This window comes from Heloderma suspectum, chromosome 5 (genome assembly GCF_057233095.1).
Source record: "Heloderma suspectum isolate Gila_16-S chromosome 5, 16-S_ref, whole genome shotgun sequence".
Classification (NCBI taxonomy): Eukaryota; Metazoa; Chordata; class Lepidosauria; order Squamata; family Helodermatidae; genus Heloderma; species Heloderma suspectum.
Genome location: NC_139462.1, coordinates 230,600,699 through 230,624,417, shown reverse-complemented (window position 1 = coordinate 230,624,417; position 23,719 = coordinate 230,600,699). Strand labels below are relative to the sequence as shown.

Below are 23,719 nucleotides of genomic sequence, written 5' to 3'. Positions count from 1 at the left end.
CTAATGGCAGAAACTAAGGCAAACATCTCATGTGAGGAGAATGCTGCCATTTCTCGCCCAACAATTAGGCAGACTTTTGCCAATATCTTCTTAATTGGGATGAAGTGCATGCATAAGCCCTCTTTTACTTGCTTCTGAGTCTCACCACCAGCTCCCTTCAAGCTAGCCAAGACACGCCTGCCCAGCAAAGCCCGGCCTCAGAGGTTTCTTCTGCACTTCCCGATGCATTTCCTGCCTACATCAGGAGCTAGAAACTCCTTCTTCCTTCAGTTGCAATGGCACTGCCCCCATCTCAGCTTCTTCATCCCCAAACTGGTCCTGAGGTTTTGCCCTGTTGGGGAGCGACCAGCCCAGAGGTCCCTGCAGGTAGTCAACAAAGCCAGCCTGAGCTGTATTTCTTTTGGCTGATTATACTTGGAGAGACTCATCAGGATCATGTCTGGCAGCGATTGCACGATGGGCCCAGTGAGGCAGACTAAGAGTCCAGCTTAAGAGATGGTAGAATTCCTCTGCAGGCTGAAAATGGTAGGAGGCTAAAGGAACACACACACAGACACACCCCTTGCTGGTTAACTTTGCTCCTAGAGAATTGCTGCTCCTACCTTGTGCTGGCTTGAGCCGTGTGCAGGAATTTGAGACTGGGCATGGGGCAGACAGATCGCAGGAGCTCCCAGGGTTCCGTCCCCAGGCTGATCCCACTGCAAGACAAGGAACACGGCCTTGGCAGCAGGTGTACACAACAGAAGATGCCCTAGCCTGTCAAGCTTCTATCTGAGAATGGCCCACTGGTAGAGGGTCCCAGATGCTTGGGGATGGTCCATACCTCAGTGGTAGAGAACATGCTTTGCGTGCGGAAGGTCCCAGGTTCAATCCTCAGCACCTCCAGGTAGGACAAAAAAGGAATCCTGCCGGAAACCCTAGAGAGCTGCTGCAGGTCAGTGTCAACAATACTGGGCTAGCTGGACCAAGGCATAAGGCAGCTTCGTTTCTATGCTTAGAAGATTACTGGGGCTGGTCTGCTAACTGCTTGCTATGCATTGACAGGAAAAGGGCCAGCTTTTCTGAGCTTACTGCTGGGGGTGGAGAAGCTCCATTCTCTGCTTTTTCCAAGAATGCTGTTGAATGAAGAATTCATTCTGCTTTCAGCCCACTTACCACCACCACCAGCAAGTAGGACAGGGGAAACCAGCTTCCAAATTCACACTCAACTGTGAAGCTCACTGAGTGAACGACCTCAGATCAGTCAGTATCTCTGAGCCTGACCAACCCCACAGGGTTGCTGTGAGAATAAAATAGGGATGGGGGGAGAACCACATACACCACACCACCTTAAGCTCTTATCCCTCCCCAGCTTCTTTCTTCACCCTTTTCCCAGGCTTCTCACAGTCTAATTCTCACAGAAGTGGTATAGACTGTGGCTTGGCTGTACCACTTCAGAGCACAGGTGGGGACTCGCATGTCAGAATGCTGCCAAATACAGGAGAATTCCTTGCACGTAGAAACCTAGTGCATTAGGAAGGAGGGTCCTAAGCTAGCCTTCTCCCTGACATGCTAGTTTTCTATGAGCAAGGTTTAAAAACCAGTTTTCAGTATGTATAAGCCTAGTGAGAATTAGGCTTCAAAGCATGCACTGAAGTTGCCAGTAATTGCAGACTGCCCAAGAGGACAGCAGAAGCAAGCACCTGTTTCAAGGATTAGTCTCAGGCTCACCTTTGCGTTGTGAATATCTTGAGCGGATGGAGAAGCCCAGCCAGGCAGGAAGCGATGTACATGTTCATAGCCAAAAGGGAGACCTGGCCTGAAGCTTCAGGCAGGTCTTTTCCCTGCAGCATTGCTGCCCGCTTCAAGACCTCATCATTGTGAAACAGAAGGATGCCATCTGCATACCTGGGTAGAGGCAAAGCAAGCCAAAGGTATTTCTATTATGCTGCTTATTTAAAATCTAAAATTCGTTAACTGTCTTGTCTGTTGCAAAGCTTAGAGTTGTGTTCATAAACACACATACACAAAAAACAATAAAAGACAGGATAAAACATTACACAAATCAATATGGTAAACAGACAGAAATAGCAAAACACTTCCAAAGCCCCATCAAGTCTAGAGAAGGAGCTTTTCACCCTAGGCAGGGATGCGGTTCTCCAGATGTTTTGGCCAACAACTCCCATCAGCCTTAGCTAGTATAGCCAATGGTCAAGGACTGTGAGACTTGTAGGCCAAAATGTCTGGAGGGCCACTGGTTGCCCAACCCTGAGTTACGGCTGAAAGCTACTTTGTGAGGTGGCCTATGAAGCCCTGTGCCGAGTCCTTCAGAACTGCAAGGCCACCACCGAGGAGGCCCTCTGACTTCCTGAAAATAAGGGAGCAGGGCCTCTGCTCTGAACAGAGCTACAAGAGTCTGAGTTTACAACAAAACGGGAGGCTGCTCCTTGTCACAAGGTAAACAAACATGTAAATGTCTCACAAATAAAATTAATAGGCACCGGGTTTATGAATTTCTTCCCCTCCTTCCTTATCTTACTCAGTTTGCCTATTCGCCTCCTACGAACATAAACTCAAGCACCATTACTTGGTGGAAAGGCAGGATATAAATGAAATAAATAATAAAGGCTTTCCTGTTCCTTAACCGTTCACTAAAGGGTGCCTGCCAGAATACCCCTACCCGCTTTCTCCTCCCATTCCATAAAAGCCATTCAGCACAGACATTTCCTTGGAGTTGTCCACTCATATATGATGCTCTCCCTGGAAGTTACTGAAAGTGAGTACAGTACTTGGGCAGGCAAAAAACCCAGTTATGCCTTGATAAACTTCCTTGGCTGATTTGAAATATGTCTGGGAGGCCTTAGTCTTCCCCGTGAGCTCAGTTTAAGAAGAGACACACATTTGGGGAGAAAGGGGAAGCGAACAAACCATGGTGGAACGTCTTTACTTTTCTGGATTGGTCTTCCAAGCCTTATAGGATACACCTTTCTTTATTCACCTCTGGAGCCAAGAAAGGCACAGCAAGGAGTTGTAGTGCTGAAGAGGACTCTCGCCAGCTTGGTGAGGGGCCACAGAGACAGACAGGATATGACTGAGTGGGTACTCTTCTCGGATGGCTTCACACAACCGGGAGCTCAGGCCTAGGGGAGAAGAGCCAAACACCCACTTGTCACTGTCACTTCATGCCAGGAAAAATGGTGCCTTGGCAAGAGCTCCATGGCGTGTTCTGCAGTAGCTAGACTCCAGGGGGTTACAACTGTGGAAAACTCAGATTCAAATCCCTTCTTAACTGTAAAGCTACAGGGGTTTGCTATCTCTCAGACTAACCTCTACGTCAAAAGATAGTTGTTAGGATAAAGGAGGAAGCTGAAGATTGCTACAGAAATTATAAAAGGTAACAAGGCCTTTTTGGTGGCTGCACCCAGACTTTGGCACTCTCATCCTGGGAGGCTCGTCTGGCCTCTCCTCAGCTTACTTTTAGAGCCTGGGTCAAGATGCTGCTCTCTTGGTGAGTGCATAATCTCGAAGGCAAAGGATTCCTCTTTGCTTTTTATTGCTGCTGATGTTCTGCTCATCTGCTCTGTTGCTCTTTCATTAATGTGTTGTTTTGGTGGCTATCTGCTGTAACTGATTATTAAATGTGCTTTAATTGTCTTTTGTTATGAGCTGCCTGTGTGGCCCTTAACAGATGGAAAGGCAAGACTGAAATTTGTCACATGAGCAAACAAATGAAAATTCTGCAATCAGAACAACTCAAATTCTGCAACCGAAATATATTGTTTTGTTTTGCAAATTGGCACTGGTCATTATAAACTGCTTATAAATACTCTAGTGCCCCCCCCCCAATTATCTCACATTTACTGCATCCCAGATGCTGAAGCAGCAGGAGGGCCAGTGTGACTTCTCAAAAAGAGGGGACTCCAATCAGAAAGGGGGGAGGAAATGTGGCATCCCCAGCCACCAAAAAAAGCAGAGGTGGCCAGAGTCCAAGGAGGCTGGCAATTCAGTGAGAGCTTTGGAGGGGGGAGGCAGGGAAGAGGGAGAAGGGCTCTTTGGTTCCAGGCAGGGCACAACTCAGCAGAAGGTGCTGCAGCAACTCAATGGCTCGAGTCTGTTTTCTGAGAATAGGAGCTACATGGACTTGTGCTGAGCAGTGGAGCAGAGCTGGACAGCTGCCCTTTGCTTCCCAAGCTCAGGGTGCCACCTTGTGGGGACACAAACGGCTGTAAGGAGAGAGTGGGGTCTACATTACAAGTTTAAACTAGTTTTAGACTTCTTTTATCAGCAAGGATTCCCTGGAACTTGGAACTGCAGTTCTGCAAAGGAGCTGAAGACCCTATATATCCCTGCCTGTGATCACTGCCTGCCCCCCGCACCCCCACCTCTGCCACCCTCAATCATCCAGAGGTTTCCTGCTCCCTGTCACAGCTCCTCCCTTATGCCTGGAACTCCCTCCCAGAACACCTGCCTCTGTTCCTTCAAATCCTCTCTTGATGTCCACCTTTCCCAGGAAGCCTCTGACTTAACCCTTAAATCCTCACCTCTTGCAGAAGCCAAGCCTACGTACGTGTGATGCCCCTGCATTTGAGCCTATTCTTCCCTGGCATCCTCCTTTTGTCCCCTCCCTTTGTTTCCCCTTCCACTCATATTTAGATCGTAGGCTCCTTGGAGCAGGGATCTAAGTTATTCTGTAAAGGACGAGGTGGATTGGTGGCATCCTCCTCCTCCTCCTCAATACCAATCTGTATTAAAAGCATCACCAGGGCTCTCGCAAAGGAGCAATATGCAATTGTTTCTGTTTCTTCATCGGGATGGCAGGGGTGGGGTGGGGTGGGGTGGGGTGGAGAGAGATGGTAATTAAACCCAGGCTTAGAGTAGCGACTCGCCTGGTCACCTGTGATAGGATTCACTTCCTGGGATGGTCATAAAAATGGGAAGACAGTTGCTTTTATTTTCCTGGTTGCCCATGTGCCACAATGATGCATACAGGAATGTGTTGGTAAGCACTGGTGTGGGATAACTTCAAAAAAAGAGTAACGGCACTAGTTTGCTGTAGCAAAACCCATTACAGATCTTGGGGCCCTTGGACGACTACTCAATATATTGTGGCTAAAGCTTTATGGGCAGGAGCCCGTCTTTATCAGAGGCATCCAGCGAAGTTGGCTCTTGCCTGTGAAAACTCACGCCAAGATGAAGTGGTTGCTCTTCAAAGTGCCATAAAACTCTTGGTGGTGGTAGTGGTGTTGGGGTGTGTGTGTGTGCATTAGAAACCATTGCCAAGCTATTTGGCAAAGTTGGTCGAGCCAGTTTTCAAATGAGAGCTCAGCTTGTGCCCTCGGCTTGCAGATCAATTCACTTTACAGCTGTCTGTTCACATCCCCTTGGAAGATGAGCATCTAGCAAGACATGTGTGCAATTTTTGTGGGGAAAACTGGGCGTGAAGAGGGAGTACTTTGGTCCAAGCAAGTTCTCACCAGCTCCTGTCCCCCCACTGAGGCTGTGGAATAGCACCGTTCCACAGTAGGAATCCTTGCGCTCAGCCTCCTTCCGCAGGCTCTCCACTGTCCGGCTGAACAAGTTCTGCTCGCTCTCTGAACGGACGCCATGATAACCTGCAAATGAAGAAGCCTAGCTACAGCAGCAGCAGGAGGAATACCGAGCCTGATCACAAATCTAATCCAACAGCCAATATTTGGTTCTTCTCTACCACTTCTTCCCCTCAGTTAAATTATGGATACCAGCATGGATGGCTATTTAAAAAACAGAATGCAGTCATGGAAGAAAACTGTCTTACAGGCCATCAACAAAGACAGGACACCCATAATAGCAGATGCTGGAGGCGGGAAGGCCTCCCATGTCTTTCCCTGCTTGTGCGCATCCCAGAGGTATCTGGCTGGTTGGCTGCTGGGGACATATTGCTGGACTAATTGGCCATCCTCCCCAGACTGGGCTCCCTCCAGATGGGTTGGCCTACAATTCCCATGATTCCTGGCAGCATGCTGGCTGGGGAGAATGAGAGTTGTAGTCCAGCAGATCTGGAGAGTGCCAGGCTGGAGAAGGCTGGAACAGACATTTACAGCACAACTCTATACATGTTTACTCAGAAGTAAGTCCTACTTTGTTCAATGGGGCTTACTCCCTAGTATTGCCTTCCCCAACCTGGTGTCTCCAGATGTGGTCGACTACAACTTGCAGAATCCCCCGGCCAGCTCATGAGTTGTAGTCCAGCACGTCTGGAGACACCAGGTTGGGGAAGGCTCCCCTAATAAGTGTGTTTTGGACTGCAGGTGTTTTCAGAAGCACATGGAACAGGACACAAGGAAAATTTCAGAACCTGACATCATTTCAACATTCTCTTTAACACGGAATCCATTTCTGGTCTGTAGTTCTCACTGACCTGGTTCGCAAGTATCCGCAGTTCATGAATTGCCAGGCTACAGCTGGAGCAAGCAAGCATGCTGCTTTCCCTGGGCTTGTCGCTTCCGCTTTACATCCAAGTTTGCTAAACAACACAGGAAGAGCGCTGTTCCTGGGTTATTACTGTGACCTTAAGCAACCCAGAGTTTTAACCTAGCAACAAACAATGGGTGATTGTTGTGTTAAAACTCTGGGTTGTTCTGATGTGCTGGGTTTGCATGTGGTGACAGTAACCAGTTTAGCAAAGCCTGGTGTACAGCAGAAGTGACGAATGTGTGGGAGGCAGCATGCTTGCTCACTGTGGCACAGCCACGACTAACTATGGAAAGTTTAACTTATAGTTACTTGTGACACATGAACCAGTTTATTATGTACCATTTCATGTGCTTCAGAAAATGGAAGAATTTGAACAAATCAAAAGAAGCTGTTTAGCTTTGCATATTATTTCTCCCCACCCTCATCGTGTTTATTTCTCCCCACTCTGACCTACAGGTTCATCAAATTCTACTATGATCTTTTTAAAACTGACACCTTCATTTTTAAAGATTTGCTAAGAAGAGGCATGATGCAAGCTTAAAGGAACAAGTAACAATGTTGTTTAACCTATTATGTTTAACATATATGTGAAAAATACATATCTCTGCACAGAAATACAGGAGGATGAGCTTGGTAGCCCCATCAAGAGCATCTGGGTTGAAATAAATGGAGCAAAGAATAAAAGGAACCTGGTGGTCGGAGTCTACTACCGGCCACCCAATCAAGGAGAAGACAAGGATGAAACTTTTGAAAAGCAAATAGCCAGTGTTTCAAGGAAGCATGATGTAGTAGTAATGGGGGACTTCAATTTCCCCGATATTTGTTGGGAGACAAATTCTGCAAAACATGGCCCCTCCAGGAAATTCCTGACTTGTGTGGCGGATAACTTCCTCCTACAGAAAGTAGAGGAAGGAACTAGAGGATCGGCTATCCTTGACTTGATCCTAACCAAAAGAGATGACTTAGTAGATAAAGTAGCAGTTACAGAAACTCTGGGGGAAAGCGACCATGTTGTACTTGAGTTCTTGGTTCTAAGGCAAGCAAAAGCCACGTGTAGTCAAACGCGTACCCTGGATTTTAGGAAAGCTGATTTTAATAAACTCAGAACAATGATCAGTAAGGTCCCATGGCAAGTGATACTAACAAGAAAAGGAGTCCAAGATGGGTGGTAGCTTTTAAAAAAGGAAATTCTCAAGGCACAATTACAAACAATTCCAACAAGAAGAAAAGGTAGAAGACAACAGAAGAAGTTGCCCCTTCATGGATCACTGCCTTGTTGTGGTGAAGGGGCTTGCGTAACTCAGTGAAGCCATAAGCTATGCCGTGCAGGGCCACCCAAGACAGACAGGTCATGGCAGAGAGTTCTGACAAAATGTGGTCCACTGGAGAAGGAAATGGCAACCCACTTCAGGATTCTTGCCAAGAAAACCCCATGGAACGTATCACAAGGCTAAAAGAGATGACGCCGGAAGATGAGCCCCTCAGGTCGGAAGGTGTCCAATATGCTACTGGGGAAGAGCAGAGGGTATTTCCAAGTAGCGCCAGAAAGAGTGAAGTGGCTGGGCCAAAGCTGAAAGGACACTCAGCTGTGGATGTGTCTGGTGGTGAAAAGAAAATCCGATGCTGTAAAGAACAATATTGTTTAGGAACCTGGAATGTCAGATCAATGAATCAAGGTAAGCTGGAGGTGGTCAAACATGAGATGGCAAGATTGAACATCGACATCTTGGGAATCAGCAAACTCAAATGGACAGGCATGGGCGAATTTAATTCAGGTGACCATCATATCTACTATTGTGGGCAAGAATCCCTTAGAAGAAATGGAGTAGCACTCATAGTCAACAAAAGGGTGGGAAAAGCAGTACTGGGGTACAATCTTAAAAATGATAGAATGATCTCAGTACGAATCCAAGGCAAACCATTCAACATCACAGTAATTCAAGTCTATGCCCCAACCACTGAGGCCGAAGAAGCTGAGTTTGATCGGTTCTATGAAGACCTACAACACCTTCTAGAACTAACACCAAAAAAAGATGTCCTCTTCATCATAGGGGATTGGAATGCTAAAGTAGGAAGTCAAGAAATCACCGGGATAACAAGCAGGCATGGCCTTGGTGTACAAAATGAAGCAGGACAAAAGCTAACAGAGTTTTGCCAAGAGAACATGCTGATCATAGCAAACACTCTTTTCCAACAGCACAAGAGACGACTCTACACATGGACGTCACCAGATGGTCAATATCGAAATCAGATTGATTATGTCCTTTGCAACCAAAGATGGAGAAGCTCCATACAGTCAGTAAAAACAAGACCTGGAGCTGACTGTGGCTCAGATCATGAGCTGCTTCTTGCAAAATTTCGGCTTAAATTGAAGAACGTAGGGAAAACCACTAAACCGTTCAGGTATGACCTAAATCATATCCCTTATGAATATACAGTGGAGGTGAGGAATAGATTTCAGGGATTAGACCTGATAGACAGAGTGCCTGAGGAACTATGGACGGAGGTCCGTAACATTGTTCAGGAGGCAGCAACGAAATCCATCCCAAAGAAAAAGAAATGCAAGAAAGCCAAGGGGCTGTCTGATGAGGCTTTACAAGTAGCTCACGAAAGAAGGGAAGCGAAAAGCAAGGGAGAAAGGGGAAGATATACCCAACTGAATGCAGAGTTCCAGAGAATAGCAAGGAGAGACGAGAAGGCCTTCTTAAATGAACAATGCAAAGAAATCGAGGAAAACAACAGAATGGGAAAGACTAGAGATCTCTTCAAGAAAATTGGAGATCTCAAGGGAATGTTTTGTGCAAAGACGGGCATGATAAAGGACCAAGAAGGCAGGGACCTAACAGAAGCAGATGAGATTAAGAAGAGGTGGCAAGAATACACAGAAGAACTATACAGGAAAGATCTGAATGTCCCTGATAGCCATGATAGTGCGGTCACTGAACTTGAGCCGGACATCCTAGAGAGTGAAGTCAAGTGGGCCTTAGGAAGCATTAGTAACAACAAAGCTAGCGGAGATGACAGTATTCCAGCTGAGCTATTTAAAATCCTAAAAGATGATGCTGTTAAAGTGCTGCATTCAATATGCCAACAAATCTGGAACACTCAACAGTGGCCACAAGACTGGAAAAGGTCAGTTTACATTCCAATTCCAAAGAAGGGCAACGCCAAAGAGTGTTCAAACTACCGCACAATTGCGCTCATTTCACATGCCAGCAAGGTGATGCTCAAAATCCTACAAGCTAGGCTTCAGCAGTATGCGAACCGAGAACTACCGGAAGTACAAGCTGGGTTTAGAAGAGGCAGAGGAACTAGAGATCAAATCGCCAACATTCGCTGCATCATGGAGAAAGCAAGAGAATTCCAGAAAAACGTCTATTTCTGCTTCATTGACTACGCTAAAGCCTTTGATTGTGTGGATCACAACAAACTGTGGCAAATTCTGAAAGTGATGGGAGTACCAGACCACCTTACCTGTCTCCTGAGAAACCTGTACGAGGGCCAAGAAGCAACAGTAAGAACCAGACATGGAACAACTGAGTGGTTCAAAATTGGGAAAGGAGTACGACAAGGCTGCATATTGTCACCCTGCTTATTTAACTTATATGCAGAGTACATCATGAGAAATGCCGGGTTGGATGAATCAGAGGTCGGAATTAAGATTGCTGGGAGAATTATCAACAACCTCCGATATGCAGACGATACCACCCTAATGGCAGAAAACGAAGAGGATCTAAAGAGCCTCTTGTTGAGGGTGAAAGAGGAGACTGCAAAAGCTGGTTTGAAACTCAACATTCAAAAAACTAAGATCATGGCATCTGGCCCCATCACTTCCTGGCATATAGAAGGGGAAGAAATGGAAGCAGTGACAGATTTTACTTTCTTGGGCTCCAAGATCACCGCAGACGGTGACTGTAGCCATGAAATTAAAAGATGCTTGCTCCTTGGGAGGAAAGCTATGGCCAACCTAGACAGCATAGTAAGAAGCAGAGACATCACCTTGCCGACAAAGGTCCGTCTAATCAAAGCTATGGTTTTCCCAGTAGTAATGTATGGCTGTGAGAGCTGGACTATAAGGAAGGCTGAGCGCCGAAGAATTGATGCTTTCGAACTGTGGTGCTGGAGAAGACTCTTACGAGTCCCCTGGACTGCAAGGAGGTCCAATCAGTCCATCCTAAAGGAAATCAACCCTGAGTGCTCATTGGAAGGACAGATAATGAAGCTGAAGCTCCAATATTTTGGCCACCTAATGCGAAGAGAAAACTCCCTGGAAAAGACCCTGATGCTGGGAAAGACTGAAGGCAAAAGGAGAAGGGGACGGCAGAGGATGAGATGGCTAGATAGCATCACGGATGCAATGAATATGAACTTGAGCACGCTCCGGGAGAGAGCGCAGGACAGGAAGGCCTGGCGTGCTATGGTCCATGGGGTCACGAAGAGTTGGACACGACTGAACGACTGAACAACAACAACAACAGAAGAAGCTAATGTGGTTTCACAAAAAGCTTAGGGATGACCTGAAAACAAAAAAGGACACATATAGGAAGTGGAAAGAAGGCCAAGTAACAAAGGAAGAGTACAGGCAGGTAGCACGGAATTGCAGGGATGGCGTCAGGAAGGCTAAAGCTGAGAATGAGCTGAAGTTAGCAAGGGATGCTAAAAACAACAAAAAGGCTTTCTTCAGCTACGTGCATAGTTAAAGGCAGAGGAACGAATTGGTGGTTCAGCTATTAAATAAGGATGGCAAAATGATAACAGATGACAAAGAAAAGGCAGAGGTGCTCAATTCCTACTTTGGCTCAGTCTTCTCCCAAAAGAGGGTCTATGACCCCCCTGGCAAAGGCGAAGTACAGGCTGAAGGGGCAGGATTGCAGCTTGAGATCGATAGGCATATGGTCAAGGAACACCTACTTACTTTGAATGAGTTCAAATCTCCAGGGTCAGATGAACTGCATCCTAGAGTAAAAAAGGAACGGGCAGAAGAACTCTCAGAACCGCTGTCTATTCTCTTTGAGAACTCATGGAGGACGGGGGAAGTGCCAGATGACTGGAGGAGAGCTAATGTGGTCCCTATCTTCAAAAAGGGCAAAAAGGAGGAACGTGGGAAGACCAGTCAGTCCAACATCAATCCCTGGGAAAATTCTGGAGCAGATGATAAAGGAATCCACCTGTAAGCACCTTGAAAACAATGCAGTGATTACTCAAAGCCAACATGGATTTGTCAAGAACAAGTCCTGCCAGACGAATCTGATCTCATTTTTTGATCAAGTAACCTCCCTTGTAGACCGTGGGAACGCTGTAGACATAATATCCCTTGACTTCAGCAAAGCTTTCGACAAAGTGCCCCATGATATCCTGATGAGCAAACTAGCTCAAAGTGGGCTAGATGAAACAACGATCCGGTTGGTCCACAGTTGGCTACAGAATCGGACTCAAAGAGTGCTTATCAATGGGACCTTCTCAAACTGGGGAGAGGTATCGAGCAGGCTCAGTCCTGGGCCCAGTGCTCTTCAACATTTTTATGAATGACTTGGGGGAGGAGGTGCAGGGAATGCTGATCGAATTTGCAGATGACACAAAATTGGGCGGGATAGCTAATACTTTGGAAGACAGAAACAAAGTTCAAAGTGATCTGGATAGACTGGAGCACTGGGCAGAAAACAACAGAATGACATTGAATAGGGACAAATGCCAAGTTCTGCACCTAGGAAAAAGAAACCAAATGCACAGTTACAAGATGGGGGATACGTGGCTCAACAACACTACAAGCGAGAAGGATCTTGGAATTGTTGTCTATCACAAGCTGAATATGAGCCAACAATGTGATGTGGCTGCAAAAAAGGCCAATGCTATTTTGGGCTGCATTCATAGAAGCATAGCTTCCAAATCCCGGGAAGTACTAATTCCCCTCTACTCAGCACTGGTTAGGCCTCATCTGGACTACTGTGTCCAGTTCTGGGCACCACACTTTAAGAAGGATGCAGACAAACTGGAGAGGGTTCAGAGGAGGGCAACAAAGATGATCAGGGGACTGGAAACAAAGCCCAGTGAAGAGAGGCTGAAAGCACTGGGCATGTTTAGCCTTGAGAAGAGAAGACTGAGGGGAGATATGATAGCGCTCTTCAAGTCCTTGAAAGGTTGTCACAGAGAGGAAGGCCAGGATCTCTTCTCGATCATCCCAGAGGGCAGGACACGGAATAATGGGCTCAAGTGACAGGAAGCCAGATTCCAGCTGAACATCAGGAAAAACGTCCTGACTGTTAGAGCAATATGACAATGGAACCAATTCCCTAGGGAGGTGGCGGGCTCTCCCACACTGGAGGCGTTCAAGACGAGGCTGGACAGCCATCTGTCAGGGATGCTCTGACTTGGATTCCTGCACTGAGCGGGGGGTTGGACTCGATGGCCTTGTAGGCCCCTTCCAACCCTACTATTCTATGATTCTATGAAAAATCATGTTGTTATCTTTCACTGTGAAATGAATCATCAGATTTTCTTCTGTGTGTTTTAGGATAGGGGTGGGAAACGTCTGGAGTCCAGGGGCCAATACATCCCCTATGGAACCCACCAGAGGCCATACACACCCTGCTGCTGCAATTGTCATCACCGTACCACCAAAATTGCTGCCAGCAACCCGCCCCCATTTTTCCCCTTTAAAACAAGGTGCCTTATTTTAAAGCAAAATTGTGCTCCCCCAGGGCCACATCCACCATGGGGAACTCAAGGTCTCTTACCGTAAGCCCAATTGTTGCCTCTTCCTTGTTTCCCCACAATGAGATTAGACTCTCTGAATACCCTTTTTGAGAAGGGAGGAGAGAGACAAATTTAAAAAAATAGTGGAATGTGATTAATTCAGGAGTCAGAGACTACATTCTGGGTTTTGTGCACTAAAAAATGGTGTGAGAATATACAAAGACAGCACCAAGAAAAGTACATTTTTGCAACCTGTGCATATTATTCAAATTAAGCAAGTGTGCACATATTGCTTATTGTGCCTATTTTATTTTGATTTTGATGGTTATGAAAAAATATACATTATCCTGAAACTTCAGTCCTTGACCACTGGAAATCCTGCTTGTCCCCCCCGCCCCCGCCCCTGCCCCACACTCTGGTTTCTGAGATTTTGACAGGCATTGCCTGTAGATTTCCAGACCTGTTTCTGCAGCCAGAAGGGTGGGAAATTTGAAACTAAAATCAAAGCAAGCTGCAATTCTCAGGATACTGAATTGCACATCCCATATCCCATAGAGCCATACAGTCAGGGTCACAGGGATACCTCAGGGCCCTACCCATGAGGGCTCCACAGTTCACCCTATTATCCAGATTCCACTCACCCCATAGGGCCATACAGGGCACACAGCCTGCTGCTCTAGGGAGCTATTCTGTGGACGTTGGGTGCTCTATGTCAGGGGTGGGCACACTTCAGGCTTTCAGGGTCTACTTTGTTTTTACTAGAACCCCAAGATCCAGTGGATCCTGGTGGCTCTGATATTAGTGGGGCAGTGAATCCACTCCGAGTTTCAGTCAGAGCCAGTCAGAACTCTAAAGGAACTATCCAAGGTGTGAAACACCTTGGAGAGCTCCTTTAGAGTTCTGACTGGTTTTGACTGAAACCTGGAGCGGATTCACTGCCCACTGATATCGGAGCGACCAACCTCCACTGCCAAGATCCTCCAGCTGGAGCCTGGACACACACTTAAGACTACAGAATTCTGAGCCAAGGGATTTGTTTTGAGTACCAGAATTTAACAGAGCTCACAGTCTTTCCACACCAAAATCCATTCCTGATTACTCCAAGCTTTCTTCATTGCAGCAGCATAATTTGGAACCGGGGGGGGGGGGGTGGGGGGGAGCCATTTTTGGTGGCCATTTTTATAACAAGAGCAAGTGAGAAATCATTGCTGATCAACTGCAAATCATCCTGAGATCCACCAGTACATCCAGACCTACCTTCTGTCCACCCCGGATCTATGGAAGCTTCCCTTGCTTCCTAAAATTTGCAAACCTTACTGAAAACGCACCCACACACTGATCTGTTTACCCATGTAGTATCACAAGGCAGACACCAACAGCGTTCCATGAAGGAGGATCCTCCCCTTGCATCCTTATCAGTCTCCATGGAGCAGATATTTCTCCAGCTCCACACTGAACCCTGCAAAGGGTGGTCTACAGCAGCCTTTCCTAACTTGGCACTTTCTAGATGTGTTGGACCACAGCCCCCAACAATCCCAGCCAGACGATGAGTTGTGGTCAAACACATCTGGAAGGCGCCAGGTTGGGAAAGGCTGCCCTATAAGGCCAATAAAAACAAATGTATTACATGATTGTCCAGCCCTTCCTCTAAAGAGGCAGGTTGTCCTAGTGGTGTCGGTTGCCCCTCACCTTCCTTTGACTTGCTTCTGTAGCCTCCGCACCACTTTGGACTCACTGTCCACACAGACAACGCTCAGCTTGTCATCCTGTGAGTAGAAGGGGTACCTAGAAGAGACATCAGGCTGCCTTGTGAGGAACATCCCAAGGAAACTTTACTCACATCTATCCTTCATTTCCCTTGCCTCCCTGTGTTGGTTTCCCTGTGCCATCAAAATCTAGATTGTATGCTCATCGGGGGCAGAGGCCTCCCTTATTTTCTTCTACTATATAGAGTGCCACACATGTCAATGGTGAGTTGGGGGGCTAATGCTGCTTTAGGACTCCTTGCCTCCTGCATATGCAGTCAATAAAAACAGATACTACAAAAATGTCACAAGTGTATTTCCTCACAAAGAATCTGACCCTGCTGTAAGATCCCATATTTGAACTTTGTACCATTCAGGGTTGTGGTGGAGACCACAAAATAATATTTTAGGTACTTCTCTTAAAATACCTGAAGGTTACCTGAAGAATTGTCTCCTCCCATATATACCTGCCTGGACTCTAAGATTAACCTCAGTGGTCCTTCTCCAGGAGCCCCCACCAAAGGAAGTGAGGTGGGTGGCTGTGAAGAAGGCCTTTTCTGTTGTGGCACCCCAGTAGTGGAATGAGCTTCCCAAAGAAGCTCACCTGGCACCTACAGTGTGCTCTTTCTGGTGCCAGGTGAAGGCCTTATTTTCCCAGGCATTTTATTCTTTCAGTTTCTGTTTTAAATCTGTTAAGGCACAATCCTATGCATATTTAGATAGGAAAAAGACTTTTTTCTGTCTAAACATGCATAGGATCATGCCCTTACTATATTTTAAATCTCTGCATTGCTGCAAGGTTTTATTTTGGTTTTTATTTTATACTGTAGTTTTAAACTTTTATATTATTATCTTGTGTTGTATTTTATTGTTTTAATTGTTGTGAACTGCCCAGAGACCTTCAGCTATTAGGCAGTATAAAAACGTAATTAATAAATAAAATGATTTATTACTAAGATCGGGAGGGAACATTGCTCAGTGGCAAGGCACACATTTTGCATGCAGAAGGTCCAATCCCAGGCCTCTCCAGTTAAACATGATACAAAACGTTTTAAAAGCATAAGCATTTAAAAGCACCCCCCCAACTCCATCCCTCCACAGTTCAAACTCGCCCATATTCATCACCTCACACTTCAAAGGCAGTGGAGATCCTGAGCAAGCCGCTGCTCCCCATCCTGGAAAAACACACCTTGCAGGGAAACATGTGGGAAGAGATGCTCCTTCAAGTATCCTGGACCCATGTTGCTCAGGGCTTTAAAGCAGGAGTGGGGAACCTCTGGCTCTCCAGAGGTTGCTGGACTGCAGCTCCCATCAGCTCTAACCTGCATAGCCAACGGTGAGGGATGAAGCGAATTGCAGTCCAACAGCAACTGGAGGGCCACTCGTTCCCCATCCCTGTTTTGAAGGTTAACTTGGTGCCCTCCAGATGTGTTGGACTGGCAACTGTCATCACAACTCCACTGGGAACAAGGGCATAGCGTAGCCAGGGCTTGCAGGGATATAGCGCGGCAATTTTTGATTAGCAGGGATATGCCAACCCATCCTTCAGAATGTCCTTTCCCCTCTGAGCTTAGCTGCAATCCTTAAAGCAGCTGGGGGAGAAACGTAGGTTGTAATGCAAAACAGTTTGAGATGGCTTGGTCTTGAATGGGCAGTTAAGACCCAATAGCTTTACAAAGACCTGCTCTGGGTGGAGATGAAAACTGCTAGAACTGGTTTGTTGATATGGATCAAGGCAGCTGCCTGAATGTTTGGACTTTCCTTGGGATGGGGCTACAATGAGCACCTGCACTTCAAAATTTACCACTATACCACTGACTGGCAGTCCAAGGCATCTGGAGAGCAGCAAGTTGGGGAAGGCTGCTTTAAGGGAAAGAAAGAAAGAAAGAAAGAAAGAAAGAAAGAAAGAAAGAAAGAAAGAAAGAAAGAAAAGGCATGTGGAACTGACCTCAGACATTAACCAGTAACCATGCCAGCTCCTTGTGTATCTGAAGTGATCCCACTAACTGATGCTGGAGAGATGCTGAGACTGGATTCTTACTTAAAGGGGGTGGAGAAAGATTTTAACCAGTACAACTTATTTCAGAGAAATCCTGCTACATGGCTCTGGATGTTTCTAATCAGAGCAAATTCTTCCTTAATAAGAAAGGACAGTTTTTATGGTCACAACCAGCAAATACGGGTTAGGTGGCTTAGCAGCTCTTTACAGTCTCTGGTTTCTATAAGCCTATACCTTCTTAGAATAGCTCCAGGGGTATTTCCATGCAAGGAGATGCTAAATTACACACACACCCCTTCACATTTTTTAATTTGAAATTAAATCCAGAGTTTTGTATTTGTTTCTCCTGGCTCAGCTACTGACACACTGGTGGGGGAGGGAAGGAGGGAGGCCTGTCTTCAAGGAAAGGTTTTGATCAATTGCATTTGTTCCTCCACCCTATCTTCCCAGGCTTGGGGGGGGGGGGGATGCGCGCGCATGTTTAACTAGAGCAGCCTTCTCCAACCTGGTGCTCTCCAGATGTGTTGGACTACAACTCCCATCATTCCCAACCAGCATGAATAAATATGCATAGGATTGCACTGCTACAGCACAATCCTATATAGGTTTACTTAGAAGTAAGTCTAAGTTTAATGGGACTCATTAGCTAGTAAGGGCACAATCCTGTGCAATCCTGTGCAAAAATGTCCTACAACTCCCAGTATTCTCCAGACAGATACATGCTGGCAGAGGAATGCTGGGAGCTGTAGGACTTTTTTCTGTCTAAACATGCACAGGATTATGCCCTAAAAGTGTTTAGGATTGCAGGCTTAATTCCAAACAAAGCTGCATTAGAAGGAGCTGCACAACTCTCTCATAGTACAGATACTTGACAAAGAGGGATTGTTGTAAGGAGTTGATCTGGCTAGATTTCCAGGTAAACATTAAATCAGCATCAATAACTGGCCTGGGATGAGGAGGAGAAACCTTACATGTCACGTCTGTTATTTGTTCTGGTGATGATCTGCCACCACTCCTGCCCGATTTGGTTGCCGCATTGCCCAATCTGTAACCAAACGACAGACATGGATCCTAGAAAAGGAAACACACAGAAAACTCAGGTGCAGGGCTGGTTCCAGGTTTTGGAGGGCCCTTAGGCAGGACACCCTCAATGGACCCCCTTCCTCAGTGAGTCTACCATCCCACTGCTGTTGTCACCAGCTGCTTTTGCTCCTCTTCCTCTTTCCCACCACTGTTACCACTTGCTTGCTTGACAGGCAGGGAGCCAGTGAGCAAGTCAGCAGTGGCATCTCCTGGTCCTCCTCACCACTACCGGTGCCTGGGCCAGAGCAAGAGGCAGGCTGCAGTGTTGAAGGGGAGGAACAACTCCAGGGGGCTATTGTCAGTGGGCCTCTACTGGGGTGTGGGCCCTTGGCAGATGCCCAACCATGCCTACCCTTGACTCCAGCCCTGCTCAGGTGGTGAATTCAGGAACTCAGAAGAGGATAAGATAGACAAACAAATAACAAATTAATTGACTCCCTGGACACTAACATTTGGAGGCTCCTCTTACTGAACAGGCAATTTTGTTTGGAAGCTGGTATTATTCAGAATATTAATGCCCATTTATAGATGAATGCATGTTTCTAGCCCTCATATTTGTCAAGATGAAGCTTTAAACATCTCTGCAAAAGTATCTAGCATTTATGATCACAGAAACTGCTGTGGGTCATATACATAATTATCACACATTAAGTCTGATCCATCAAATCTCACATATCGGGAGAAAGCCAGATCTGCTCATATTTATATATTGATTGAAATATATTGCCTGAACATTTCCTTGCAGAGTTGCAAGTTCCTTACAGAGTTCTTGACTTAAGGAAGGTCAGCATAGCCATTTCATGCATTGGAAGGGTTGGCTATGGTTCCCAACTGTGTGTTCCCAGATGTTTTTGGACTACAACCCCCATCACCCTCAACCATTGGCTCTGCTTGCTGGGGATGATGGGAGTTTTATTCTGTTCACATGGGGGAAACTGCAAGGCTGGAGAAACATCTCAGTCTCTGGGGGGAAATACAAGGAAGCACCACCTGGTATATACATAACAATCAACTCCTTCTACAAAGTTACTTAAATGCTTAATTTCCTTCCATCAATTTTGTGGCAAGTGTTGTTGGGGTCCTGTTCATAACAAAACAATTGGGCTGCTCTCATACAGGATCCAACTGTAATCTTTGTGCTTTTAGTTTCATCATCTCCCATTCACCTCCAAGATGTCTCCCCCTTGCATTCCAATGGACACCATTTCAACAAACAGCTTTCTTTTGTGATTCATTGTGCCATGTGAGAGAGTTCATCATAACAGGTATTCACCTGGATCTGGTGGCTGATGAGATCATAGCAGCAGCCTTACGGATGAGAACTGCAGTCTGCTTCCCAGCCACTTCACAGCTGAGGGATAAGGCAGCTTTTCCCCAACCGGTGCCCTCCAGATGTGTTGGACTGCAACTCCCAGCATTCCCAGCCAGCATTGGCCAAGCCAGCTGGGAATGATGGGAGTTGCAGTCCCACACACCAGGAGGGCACTGGTTGGGGAGGGCTGAAATAGGGAGTAGAAACAGCCTTATGGGTGAGGACATTTATCCTTTTCCTGTTCCAGTACTGAACATATAAAGCCGCCTTGCTGTAAATCAGACTACTGGTCCAAAATTAACCCTAAATTGTCTCTTTTGACAGGCAGCAGTTCTTCAGGCAGAGGACTTTCCCACCACCCTTTATCTGCCCTTTTTAAACCTGAGACACGCAGGGGGATTGAACCCATGATTCTCTGCATGCAACGCATGTGCTCTGACACTGAATTATCACCAGCCTCACTGGCAAGCATGCACCAAGCCCAAAGTATGGGGTTGTGTCACACTAGTGCATTTTACAGTGCGCATGCAGGCATCTTACACTTTGCTTTGAGCTGTGGAGCAGGCAGCAGCACAACTTGAGAGAAGAGACAAAGACAGGCCTGATTCTGTGCTATGGTCAGGCACACAGGCCTTCGTGCTCTTTTCTACATGTGCTACAAACGGTACAAGTACATGCCCCCTTCAAGATGGCCACTACGTATACCATATAGATGTTGTACACAAGTATTACGCTCCCCTATCAGGTCTTTGATCACACAGCTCCTCCTTCACACTGACACAATGCTGCTTCACAAAAGCATGTTCATCATGCTGAAATTCCAGAAGCTGGAGGGTAGGGGCGGTGGTGGGGATGAGAAAGTTATCAAGGGGCAAGACTTTAAGCCGCCCCCTCTGCTCCTACACAAACTTCTTACTGTCCTTCTGATTGACACCAGCAGAAATTATTTATACAGAGAGAGCAACGTTAGTCTGTTCCAGCAAAAACAACAAAGAGTCTTGTGGCACCTTAAAGACTAGCTAATTTATTTGGGCACGGGTTTTCATGGACTATAGCCCACTTCATCAAATGCAAGCGCACCATGACTGGTGTCCATGAAAGCTTATGCTAAAATAAATCTGTTAGTCTTTAAGGTGCCACAAGACTCTGTTGTTTTTACAGCAGGAATAAATTATGTCAAGCAAGTAGATGTTCAGAAACCACTGGGAGAACACTCCCAGCTTCCAGGACATTGTATCATAAATCTCAAAGTGGCTATGGTGGAGCTTAGAGCTAGAGACTGCTGAATTAGCGTTTACCAACATGTTTAATTCTATCACCAGAGACCTGATTACCCATTTGTATCACTCTACATAGCTATGGCAAACCCAGACAGCATAGTAAGAAGCAGAGACATCACCTTGCCGACAAAGGTCCGTCTAATCAAAACTATGGTTTTCCCAGTAGCAACGTATGGCTGTGAGAGCTGGACTGTAAGGAAGGCTGAGCGCCGAAGAATCGATGCTTTCGAACTGTGGTGCTGGAGAAGACTCTTACGAGTCCCCTGGACTGCAAGGAGGTCAAAACGAGAGAGATTTGGATTCTGGGACCACGGGCTATACTTCCTGGAAGATGGGCTGTTGGCTAGGGACAGGTTGCACCTCACAAAGGATGGGAAGAATGTGTTTGGCCACAGCATGAAGAACTTCATCAGGAGGGCTTTAAACTGAATCCTACGGGGAAGGGAGATGTAATGTTGGGGTAACAATGGACATAGGCGCATGCACTGCAATGGAGAGAACAGCTCTGATAGCGCCCAATAATAGTCTTCAGACACAGGTAGGAAGAAAGCCAGACTATGAAGCACATGGTCTTCGATGTCTATATACTAATGCCCAGAGTATGGGAAACAAACAGAACGAACTTGAACTCTTAATACAAGAGGGAAATTATGACCTGATAGGTATAACTGAGACTTGGTGGGATGACTCTCATGACTGGAATACAGCAATTGAAGGATATAACTTGTTCCAAAAGAACAGGAGGAACAGAAAGGGAGGTGGGGTTGCACTATATGTGAAAAATACATATCTCTGCACAGAAATACAGGAGGAGGAGCTTGGTAGCCCCATCGAGAGCATCTGGGTTGAAATAAATGGAGCAAAGAATAAAAGGAACCTGGTGGTCGGAGTCTACTACCGGCCACCCAATCAAGGAGAAGACAAGGATGAAACTTTTGAAAAGCAAATAGCCAGTGTTTCAAGGAAGCATGATGTAGTAGTAATGGGGGACTTCAATTTCCCCGATATTTGTTGGGAGACAAATTCTGCAAAACATGGCCCCTCCAGGAAATTCCTGACTTGTGTGGCGGATAACTTCCTCCTACAGAAAGTAGAGGAAGGAACTAGAGGATCGGCTATCCTTGACTTGATCCTAACCAACAGAGATGACTTAGTGGATAAAGTAGCAGTTACAGGAACTCTGGGGGAAAGCGACCATGTTGTACTTGAGTTCTTGGTTCTAAGGGAAGCAAAAGCCGAGTGTAGTCAAACGCGTACCCTGGATTTTAGGAAAGCTGATTTTCATAAACTCAGAACAATGATCAGTAAGGTCCCATGGCAAGCGATGCTAACAAGAAAAGGAGTCCAAGATGGGTGGGAGCTTTTAAAAAAGGAAATTCTCAAGGCACAATCACAAACAATTCCAACAAGAAGAAAAGGTGGAAGACAACAGAAGGAGCCAATGTGGCTTCATAAAAAGCTTAGGGATGACCTGAAAACAAAAACGTACACATATAGGAGGTGGAAAGAAGGCCAAGTAACAAAGGAAGAGTACAGGCAGATAGCACGGAATTGCAGGGATGGCGTCAGGAAGGCTAAAGCTGAGAATGAGCTGAGGTTAGCAAGGGATGCTAAAAACAACAAAAAGGCTTTCTTCAGCTACGTGCATAGTTAAAGGCAGAGGAAAGAAATGGTGGTTCAGCTATTAAATAAGGATGGCAAAACGATAACGGATGACAAAGAAAAGGCAGAGGTGCTCAATTCCTACTTTGGCTCAGTCTTCTCCCAAAAGAGGGTCTATGACCCCCCTGGCAAAGGCGAAGTACAGGCTGAAGGGGCAGGATTGCAGCTTGAGATCGATAGGCATATGGTCAAGGAACACCTAATTACTTTGAATGAGTTCAAATCTCCAGGGTCAGATGAACTGCATCCTAGAGTAATAAAGGAACTGGCAGAAGAACTCTCAGAACCGCTGTCTATTCTCTTTGAGAAAGCATGGAGGACGGGGGAAGTGCCAGATGACTGGAGGAGGGCTAACGTTGTCCCTATCTTCAAAAAGGGTAAAAAGGAGGAACCTGGGAACTACAGACCAGTCAGTCTGACATCAATCCCTAGGAAAATTCTGGAGCAGATGATAAAGGAATCCACCTGTAAGCACCTTGACAACAATGCCGTGATTACTCGAAGCCAACATGGATTTGTCAAAAACATGTCCTGCCAGACAAATCTGATCTCATTTTTTGATCAAGTAACCTCCCTTGTAGACCGTGGGAATGCTGTAGACATCATATACCTCGACTTCAGCAAAGCTTTCGACAAAGTACCCCATGATATCCTGATGAGCAAACTAGCTCAAAGTGGGCTAGATGAAACAACGATCCGGTGGATCCGCGGTTGGCTACAGAATCGGACTCAAAGAGTGCTTATCAATGGGACCTTCTCAAACTGGGGAGAGGTAACGAGTGGGGTACCGCAGGGCTCAGTCCTGGGCCCAGTGCTCTTCAACATTTTTATGAATGACTTGGGGGAGGAGGTGCAGGGAATGCTGATCAAATTTGCAGATGACACAAAATTGGGCGGGATAGCTAATACTTTGGAAGACAGAAACAAAGTTCAAAGTGATCTGGATAGACTGGAGCGCTGGGCAGAAAACAACAGAATGACATTGAATAGGGATAAATGCCAAGTTCTGCACCTAGGAAAAAGAAACCAAATGCACAGTTACAAATGGGGGATACGTGGCTCAACCACACTACAAGCGAGAAGGATCTTGGAATTGTTGTCAATCACAAGCTGAATATGAGCCAACAATGTGATGTGGCTGCAAAAAAGGCCAATGCTAATTTGGGCTGCATTCATAGAAGCATAGCTTCCAAATCCCGGGAAGTACTAGTTCCCCTCTACTCAGCACTGGTTAGGCCTCATCTGGAGTACTGTGTCCAGTTCTGGGCACCATACTTTAAGAAGGATGCAGACAAGCTGGAGAGGGTTCAGAGGAGGGCAACAAAGATGATCAGGGGACTGGAAACAAAGCCCTATGAAGAGAGACTGAAAGAACTGGGCATGTTTAGCCTTGAGAAGAGAAGACTGAGGGGAGACAGGATAGCACTCTTCAAGTACTTGAAAGGTTGTCACAGAGAAGGAGGCCAGGATCTCTTCTTGATCATCCCAGAGTGCAGGACACGGAATAATGGGC

The 23,719-nt window shown here is 46.3% G+C and overlaps 1 protein-coding gene across 2 annotated transcripts in view; it reads right to left on the bottom strand.

The window, feature by feature from the left end:
* LOC146345268 (tubulin delta chain-like) overlaps positions 1-23,719 on the bottom strand; it is a 39,045-nt gene that overhangs the window by 5,848 nt on the left and 9,478 nt on the right. For both annotated transcript variants that reach the window (XM_084859520.1, XM_084859519.1), the window contains 7 exons: positions 17,841-17,940; positions 14,815-14,910; positions 13,167-13,228; positions 5,454-5,591; positions 2,978-3,119; positions 1,711-1,887; positions 603-698 (listed from right to left, as the gene is read on the bottom strand). In XM_084859520.1, coding sequence (XP_084715646.1) covers positions 603-698; positions 1,711-1,887; positions 2,978-3,119; positions 5,454-5,591; positions 13,167-13,228; positions 14,815-14,910; positions 17,841-17,935 — 806 coding nt within the window. In that variant the 5' untranslated portion in view covers positions 17,936-17,940. The remainder of the gene's footprint in view (positions 1-602; positions 699-1,710; positions 1,888-2,977; positions 3,120-5,453; positions 5,592-13,166; positions 13,229-14,814; positions 14,911-17,840; positions 17,941-23,719) is intronic.